At 35.9% G+C, this 9,288-nt stretch overlaps 1 protein-coding gene across 1 annotated transcript; it reads left to right on the top strand.

Annotated features, from left to right (window-relative positions):
• The first annotated feature begins 2,684 nt into the window (after window positions 1-2,684).
• Window positions 2,685-8,970, top strand: LOC105108808 (glucan endo-1,3-beta-glucosidase 2). The gene is made up of 4 exons (XM_011003266.1): window positions 2,685-3,003; window positions 6,984-8,237; window positions 8,380-8,407; window positions 8,570-8,970. The coding sequence occupies exons 1-4, from the start codon at window positions 2,922-2,924 to the stop codon at window positions 8,715-8,717; spliced, it is 1,512 nt and encodes a 503-aa protein (XP_011001568.1). The 5' UTR covers window positions 2,685-2,921; the 3' UTR covers window positions 8,718-8,970.
• The last annotated feature ends 318 nt before the right edge of the window (window positions 8,971-9,288 follow it).

Genomic DNA, 9,288 nt, shown 5'->3' on the forward strand with positions numbered 1-9,288 from the left:
TTTTATTTTATAAAATAAATATTATTTGTCGACACGTCTCTTTTATTTATAAAAAAAAAACCGATGTCAAAAATTTAAATACCAAATATGGATTATGTCCATTATTATTTTGATAAATCAGACGTAACTCTTCTTTTTAGGGATAAACGTCGATATTTTAGACAAAGTCTCTTAATTTTAGGGATTGATGTCATTTTTAACGTGTCTCCTATTTTTAGGGACCGCCGTTAACCATTTTAAAAAATTTACAAATAAGTTCAAAATATAATAGCATTTAAATCAAAATAAGAAAAACACACAAGTAAAGGTAACCTTTCTCTGAAAGGATATTTTAAGGGTGGTGTCTACTTTTCTTAATCATAACTAACCCAGTACCCGGATATCTGAGACCAGTGTCTAATTTTGGATTTCTAGTTCTCTCAAATTACTAGATGGCGACTCCAATAAAAATCTTTATTTCTCTAATCAAATAAAAACTAAATTCTTTTTTTTTTTATTAAAAAAAAATAAAAAAAAAAAGTAGAGCTGTCATCTGATGTCGTGTAGCGACAGACAAATCTCATATTTTTTTCTAAAAAATTCTTGCATTCTCTAGAGGAGCCTAACATCCCCTTTAATATTCAAGATAAAGTTTATTTTATAGGGTTTTTCTCCCTTCATGCTAGCCATGCTAATTTGTAGTCTTTAGTAAAGATAGTTACTTTATATGTTCTAGTGCTCTTAAAGTAGTATTTATAATAGTAGTTGGAAGCCAATTCTATCTTGTGATATTAATTTCAATAAGCATTTAAAATGGTTTAAGAAATATTGAATATGCATTAAATAAGGATGCACAAAACATCCATTTTTCTATTCCTTTTCCAATAACATAACTTATTAAAAATATATAAAAAAAATTGTGAATATTATGTGCTCATTGCAACCTTTACAAACATATTTGGATATTTATATCTCAATAATATAATTTTATCTTATATGTTGTGATGTTTTTAGTAACAATTCATTATTTACACTATTTCGTGAAATATATTTTATGATGTGAGAATTTTTTATTTTTTATTTTTTTTGCATGGGTTAGTTTAAAAGAAATTATCAATCTAATGATTCAAAACCTTTACAAACCAATTTGGGAAAGAATCTATTAGTTAGATCAGTATCATTGTTCTTAAAATGCTTGAGTTTAAAGAATTCTTGAAATGCTAATTCTATCTCCTTTTCTTTAACCCAAAGCTCGACAACTTGGAATGATATTCCCAATTATTAACAGAAAAAGCAAGGAATCCAAATAAATAAAAAAAAGAGCATTTAAATAATTAGAAAAGACAACAAAATGGACCGTTGGGTATCCCTCCATGGAAATCTTGTTTGTTTGCTTGTAAAAAATGAGGTCCCACGTTGCCTATCCTAGTCACCAACGCAGAAATGACAGCATCAAATTTCACAGCATGCAAGACACTTGGTCCCAAATACCATCACATCCAAACAAAGTGCAAAATGACCTCTGATTTAGAGGAAGAAACTCTTCAACGGTAACAAAATTTACCGGGCTAAACATCCTCGATTTTCACTTCAACACCTCTTACTATCGAGCAAAGAAAATAAACAATGACAAACCAGGGCTTGGCAGGGGTCATTTTCACTGTATCTGGGTTCGAGCCCTAGCGTATATGTCTGTCATCCCCGCGGTGCCTTACATGTCTACTGGGTTTGCAGGGTATTCAGTGGGCCGTGGGGATTAATCGTGGTGCGCGCAAGCTGACCCGGACACCCCACATAAAAAAAAAAAAATAAACAATGTAAAACAATGTAAGTGATCGTAATGATAAGTAATGAAGGTTTATATAATTATTAATTTTAAAATTTATAAAATTAATCTATATAAATTAGTTTAGATATTTATATTAATCTAAAAAAAGATAATCTTTACCCCTTTATCCAAAAATTTTACGCATTTTTCTATTCTAATTGTAACTTGTTAACTCACCATAGATGTATTTAAAAGCTTTCCAATCTGGTGCTATTAACCCGATAAATTTAGTAACTTATTGATTTATAACATGAATTAAATCAAATTTTATATTAAATTACCTTAGAATTAAGCATATCATATTCAATTTACTCAACAAGTTCAGCTATTCAAAACTAGAACAATACTTCATTTGATTTTTCAAAGGAAAATGATTCTTAAAAAAACATTATTTTAAAATTTAAAAAATTAAAATAATCTATTTTAGATTTGCTAGGGTCAAATAAGATAAACCCATCTAACCATTGATTTATTTTTGAACCTGCTTATTGCTGTAGCTGGTTTTTATAACCATGCTTAATCATTGCTGGGAAAACTTTTTATTTTTACAAAAACTTGATTTTATTTGTGAGATTAAGAAATAAAAATCATAATTCAATTGAAACGATGATAGATTTATGTAATTAGTTGGTCTTTACGTTAAGTTGTAAAGCCAAAAGAAGTATAAAATCTTTCTAATTTCACCTGTAAAATAGCCAGATAAATGTTATGTGTAATTGTGCAGGATTAAAGTTGATTTGATCAAATTTAAAGTAAAAGGTTCATTTCATCAATTATTTAAAAACAGAGGGATCAGATAAAATGGTTTCTAGCAATTTACCAACAGCAAAACAGAACATGACCAAACAGCTAAAGTTTGCCCAGGCTTTGGGTTTCTTATTACACAACAACGTCTTTTGCGTTACACTTAACACTGCTTTGTTTTGTCCACTGTGTAAACAGTTGCAGATGATATCTTCACCGTTCATTCTCTGACCTTCTCTCTCTACTTTCCTTATTTTCTTGCTTGTCGACCTGCTTCCTTTCACTAGTCTTCCTTGTCAGCACCATTTTCACACTCACTCTCTTTCTCTCAACACTCTCCTGGGGTCTCAATTTTTAGTTTCTATAGATAATGTTCTGGAAGATGGAGTCTCTGTTTGTTCTTACACTTCTGGTCTTAGTAGCAGAAGTTTCTTTTGTTGCTGCTGATGATGGTAAGGATTTCCTGCATTCTTTTTTATGTCTTCTACTTCTTGTTTTGCTTTCATTCTCTCTCTGTTTTTTGTTCAACGGCTTCTATATTATGGATTCTCTAATGGTATCAGATTGTCTACCTGTTCTTCCCTGCATTAAAAGCTTTGAAATGATTTGATGTTGAAGTAAAATTTTGTGTAGCAGCTGAAGGTAAAGCAGAACGTTAAGTGGTTTTGTAAAAAAATGCTGTCAAGATTGTAGGCAATGTCTGTCTTTGTGCATCTGTGCTTGCTTGTGTGTGAGGTTTTGCTGGTTAGATATTAAATTAGGACATAAAGGAATGACAGAGGGGAAGTTGGGACCTGGGGGCTTTAATTTAATGTTCTTCAATCCATGCTGAATGTTCTGTAACTGAACGGAAGAAAAGGTTTCATTTCTGTTCTTTTAACATTCTGTGATAAATGTTTGTCTATCGTGGAGGCCAGCTGGTTCTAGATTTTGTTTTCCTCTGGGTCCTCCTGGCTACTGTATCTGAACATGACCTTGTTGAAAACTTGGCCCTCACTCTATGCAAATCCCTTAAATGCCCACTTCCTTCTTCACGATTGAATAAATAGGAAAGGGAATTTTGTAACCTCCCAGTTTCTAACAGGCTACTATATTGTCCTACAGCTCGTAGTTTATTTCATTTTTTTACCCTCTTGTTCTTTCGTAAAGGGATATGGTTCTGCCTTGGGTAGTGCAAGCGGTCAAAGTTTAGAGAATTAAAGCCCCTCTTCTAGGACTTGAAACCTGGGCCAGGCATGGTTGGGAACCATCAATGCTACTTTCTTTTTTATCTTGTTTGTTTTATCCATTTGCAAGTATCCCTAATTTGGCACCCATTCCTCATACTAGCATCTTAAATTGCAATAGTCCATCCCCATCACTCTACCAAGGATTTGTGCATGCATTTGTAAATAAATTTATTTTTGTTTTTCTTTTCTTTTCCTTCTTTTCTTTGGCCTATTAAACCATTACATTGATAGCATCAACATGATATGCGCGCGCGTGTGTATCAATTTATATATAGCACTCCCGTTCTCTTTCTTGTCACAGCAAGTATAAAAGAACTCAAAAGGAAAAGAACCAATCCCATTCCTATGCTGTATACCTGTTTGTCCGTGTGGTGGGAAGCATCTCCACTACAACGACATATGGGCCTTCAAGAGATCATTATATGTTGGACGTTTTTTATTGCCTGAAAATTATCCACTTTTTTTTTTTTAACTAAACACGGTAGTAATGAAGGTAAGTATTAGACCATGAGATCAAAAACTAGGTAGCAATGGATCAAACTAGCAGGGTCAAATAATTAGAAGGTTTTGTGCACAATAAGATATCAAACCTTTTGAATGAAGCAATGCAAGGAAAACAAAAGTTCAAATACCTACAAATTATTCTTTTTCGGGGTGTTGTCTACTGTGTAGTTTCTTCCTGTATTTAAGTAATTACCAAGACAATTAAGGTTTAAGGTGGAATAAGGGTTTTTGGTTTTTAAATATCTACAAGTGCTTTTGCAAATGGTATGGCTTCAAATCCCATTGAGAATAAGAAGATAGTGGAGTTAGCTTAAAATAAGATGCATTATCCGAGCACATTGCTTTCTTTCTCATTTTCTCTCTTCTTCTCTTGAAGATCTAAGAGAAAATTATGGACATTGGGCTAATTTAGCAAACCATGCTAGAAATGAGGATGCCTCGGAGCCTTTGAGTATCAATGCTAACAAGTTGTAGATTTTTGTCTCCTTAATCATTTCAAATAAGTTATTATGCACCGGTTTTATGATGGTTTCGTTTGGAGATTGTATTGCCTACTATGATTCTAAGGACCACATGGTTAGTTCAATGAATTTGATTCAACAAATTATCTTTGTAGGGCATCATGTTTCCACAATTTAGTCTGATTCAACAGAGTAAATTGGGTAAATCATGATGTTCTTGATGCAGTCCTATACAATAGTCTCTCGTAGTGTCGAGTTTCTCACATTCGAGTTGGAGAGAGTATTGCCTGCTATCGTACTTAAGTTTTGATTGGTGTATATCCCACTAGTTACAGTGTGAGTTCACCCACCATTCTTGTCAACATTACTTTTGTTAGCAAGAGTAACCAGGTGGTAGGCGGGCCCATGCTGTAACTGGTCACTGGTTATAGCTTGAGCACCATAAAATTACTGAATCAAAACACTTGGTTAGGGTATGCTTTTCATAGCTGGTCCGTGAAAGTTAATTTGTCGCAAACTTGTGAGTTGACCATCAAAATAGTCCATAGGACCATCCAACCAATAATTTATTAGGACATGGCTGATCAAGGAGCTAGTCTTTTGAGAAGCCAATTCTCACTTTTTTGGCATAACACAAGAATAAAGAGAGACAACTTATGCTTGACAGAAAAAGAAGTGAGACTAGTGAAGAGGTGGCAGCTAATGGAGGTAATTCAAGTAAAAACATGAAATTTTACGAAGACTTAAGCTTGAAAGACCATCTGATTTTCAGCCCGATTTATGGAAGGAAAACTAAGTTTTCTCCCTTGAGCCGCTTCATGGTTCACTGCTAAAGTTTCTTCTCACAAATTAGGAGGGAAGCCATTCTCTTGCATGGACATTTTAAATAAACATAGGCAGGACACCATTCCATTACTCTAATAAAGTAGGACCTTACTTCATTATAAAAAATCATTTAAGATTGCTACTGAGGCTACTTGAAGTTGCAAGGTCCTCGTGTAGGATCAGACCACATAATTATAAAAAGACACAGTTTTGGTGAATCAGTCTTGGTTTTGATGTGTTCTTCCTTAGCACTACGAGCTTTTCAACAAAGTCACCCTAGCCTTTTTTTCAGACTTTATAACATGTGTAGTTTAGACGTTTATAGCATCATGCTTGTCATAGAGGAAAAATACGAGGAAACTGATGATACCCCAGTATTTGATCACTTAATTGTAGTTATAGAAGTTTAGTATTATACTTGAGTGACTTGTGCTTTGCTCCTTGAACATTGTCTAATAGGGTCGTCTGATAGGGAATGATTATGTGTGGGCACTACATATATTTCTATAAGGTCGAGGAAAAAGAGGAAAAATTGGTGATCCTAAAAAGCACCAACTATTTTCTTTATACTGTTTCCTCTTAGTGTTAAGGATACAATTTTCAATGTCTTTCTACCAACAGAAGGAAAAAGGGATTGCCATGTTCATGTTGAAAACAGAGTTAAAGGACATTACTGATCGAGAAAAACACAATCCACTTGCTCAAAAAACGAACAACAGTTGGTGTGATGCAATTTTCAACGTCTTTCTAGCACCACAAGGAAAAAGGTTTTGCCATTTTCTTGTTGCGAACAGAGTTAAAGGACATTGCTTATTGAGAAAAAAACAATTCACTTGAGCATCAAGTAACGAACAACTATCACTAAAAGTTCAAAATGGCCAAATCACAAGGTGCATTTTAATTTATATTTTGTCAGTCTAACTTTGTTCTGGGCCCATCTTTAGAAGTTTCTCTTATTCTAATGAAATTAATGGCATACCTTGAATCAAGTATTATATTTGTTCGCCCATACTGAGATTGAAGAGCTAGCTGCCTTGGCATGGTTAGGAAATATCTCCTATTATGAGTTAATCCAACTTCAGACCGTCCAAATCAAACGAATGCTCGTCACGAGATGCCTTTCCTTCCTGGTTAGAGGAAGCTGCTGCCCTTTTAGGCGACAATGGACTCGTTGTTCTTGCGTGTCTTAGGTGATCATGATCCTCTTTCCTTATAAAAAAGCTAAGCTGCTGCCCTTCTCGATAGCTTGTGTTTTCTGTACTGAATCATCTGATCTAGTGGTTTGTGAACTTTTATTGCACAGTTATTCCCTCAAGTGTCACTTGCATTTGCATAATTGCATTTTTCCACATGTTGGTGATACATTTTTGACATAGATGCAATCTTACAATGTTCGCTTTATGTTTGTTGCAGTAGCATTCATTGGTGTTAACATAGGAACAGACCTTTCTGACATGCCTCACCCAACTCAAGTAGTAGCCCTCCTCAAGGCTCAGCAAATCTGGCATGTCCGGCTCTATGATGCTGACCGTGGCATGCTAGTTGCACTTGCAAATACAGGCATTCAGGTCATGGTCTCTGTTCCCAATGAACAGCTTCTAGGAATTGGTCAATCGAATTCAACTGCTGCTAATTGGGTTTCGCATAATATTGTAGCTCATTACCCAGCTACAAACATCACAGCCATTTGTGTAGGTTCTGAGGTTTTCACCACCATACCCAATGCAGCGCCAGTCCTTGTCAATGCCATGAAGTACATTCAATCAGCCCTTGTTGCATCCAATCTAGATCGCCAAATCAAAGTTTCAACACCCCTTTCGTCATCTATTATCCTCGATTCCTTCCCACCATCCCAAGCCTTCTTTAACCGCTCATGGAATCCTGTTTTGATTCCCATGCTCAATTTCTTGCAGTCTACAGGGTCACACTTGATGCTCAATATATACCCTTACTATGACTATATGCAATCAAATGGTGTGATTCCATTAGATTATGCACTCATGAAGCCTCTTGCTCCAACCAAGGAAGCTGTTGATGCTAACACACTTGTTCACTATTCCAATGTCTTTGATGCCATGGTTGATGCTGCATACTTCGCCATGAATTTTCTGAATTTCACTAACATCCCTGTCATGGTAACTGAATCTGGCTGGCCATCTAAAGGTGATACTAATGAGCCGGATGCAACTCTAGATAATGCCAACACATACAACAGTAATTTGATTAGGCATGTGCTCAACAAAACTGGAACCCCCAATCACCCTGGAATTGCTGTTAGTACATACATTTATGAGCTGTATAATGAGGATTTGAAACCCGGGCCAGTCTCAGAGAAGAACTGGGGATTGTTTAACGCAAATGGGGAGCCTATTTACATATTGCATCTGACTGGGGCTGGCTTAGTGCTAGCTAATGACACTACGAACCAAACTTACTGCACTGCAAAGGAAGGCGCTGACCCAAAGATGCTGCAAGCTGCTTTGGATTGGGCTTGTGGACCTGGCAAGGTTAATTGCAGTGCTATATTGCAGGGAGAGCCATGTTACGAACCAGACAATGTGATTGCACATGCAACTTACGCATTTAACAGTTACTATAGTCGGATGGGGAAGGCTCCTGGGACATGTGACTTCAATGGCGTGGCTGCTATCACCACTACAAACCCGAGTAAGATTCTTCTTCCTTTAATATTCAACATTTGTTCTTCTATGTGTGTTTGTTTCTGTTTCTTTTTTTTTTTATTGGCTGTGTCATGCGGCACGGAAAAACCATTTCTGAAGTTCTAATGCACTATTTGATTCAATGGCAGGTCATGGTACCTGTTTATTCCCAGGAAGGTATGCTAAATAACCAGTCCTGCCTTTGTTTCAGTCACTAACATTTGAATACCCTTTTTCTTCGTTTACAAGCACGAGATAAACAACTAGGGATGCTTGTAAGTCAGTTTCTATCATGAAAAGCCCTTTCTTCTAATATGTTTAATTGATCCTTGCTTGCAGCACCGGCAAGATAAATGGTATTGGAAACATTACAGCCCCATCAATGAATTCCACGAGCTCAGCTCCTCCTGCCCAAAATCTGTATAACCTCGGTTCTATGAGCTTTTTGCTTCTTAGAGTTCTCATCTGTAGCATAGTTTTCTTGTAAACTGGTATGTGCTGAAATCTTTTGCAACCCTAAAAATTTTGTGACAGTTTGTTCTACTAGGTGGAAGTGTTTGTTCTACTAGGTGGGAGTGTTTTCCTTTGTCTTGGTGAAGGTTTAGGCGTAGGGGAATTGGGGCATTGAATTTTTGTACAAAAGAAACTGGAGAAGAGCCAGAATTTAGTTTGGCATCAACTGGATTATTATTCTTTATAATGCAAAGATGTGATATCCTTCTGAGTATAATTAACCACCAGCTCTTGTTAGCAAACCTGTTTTCGGTGGAAATTCTAGTTGATATGGCAGAATGTAGTTAATTGATCTGCAACTCCAAACTTTTCTTGTCACAAGGGAAAGTCTCAGACCCGAAAACCTCCATTCGAGATTGTCTCCCAACTTAATCTTCGACTTGTGGGAAATTAGATGCATGGACGTTTTGGCAAGGATTTGGGAATCAGAGAATCAATGAATCCCAATATCAAACTGATCTTCTATGCCACCTAACCACAAATGTCTTCAATTCTTTCACTTCCACTTTGCCGGTATAAACACCATTCGCCATGGACTCGGCATT

This window comes from Populus euphratica, unplaced genomic scaffold, assembly GCF_000495115.2.
Source record: "Populus euphratica unplaced genomic scaffold, PopEup_1.0 scaffold403.1, whole genome shotgun sequence".
Taxonomy (NCBI): domain Eukaryota; kingdom Viridiplantae; phylum Streptophyta; class Magnoliopsida; order Malpighiales; family Salicaceae; genus Populus; species Populus euphratica.

Bases quoted from the DNA above. Each gene is read 5' to 3' on its own strand.
- LOC105108808 (XM_011003266.1), top strand. From the start codon at position 2,922: ATGTTCTGGAAGATGGAGTCTCTGTTTGTTCTTACACTTCTGGTCTTA. The intron at 3,004-6,983 runs GTAAGGATTTCC...TGTTTGTTGCAG, and splicing joins TTTTGTTGCTGCTGATGATG to TAGCATTCATTGGTGTTAAC. The intron at 8,238-8,379 runs GTAAGATTCTTC...ATTCAATGGCAG, and splicing joins TATCACCACTACAAACCCGA to GTCATGGTACCTGTTTATTC.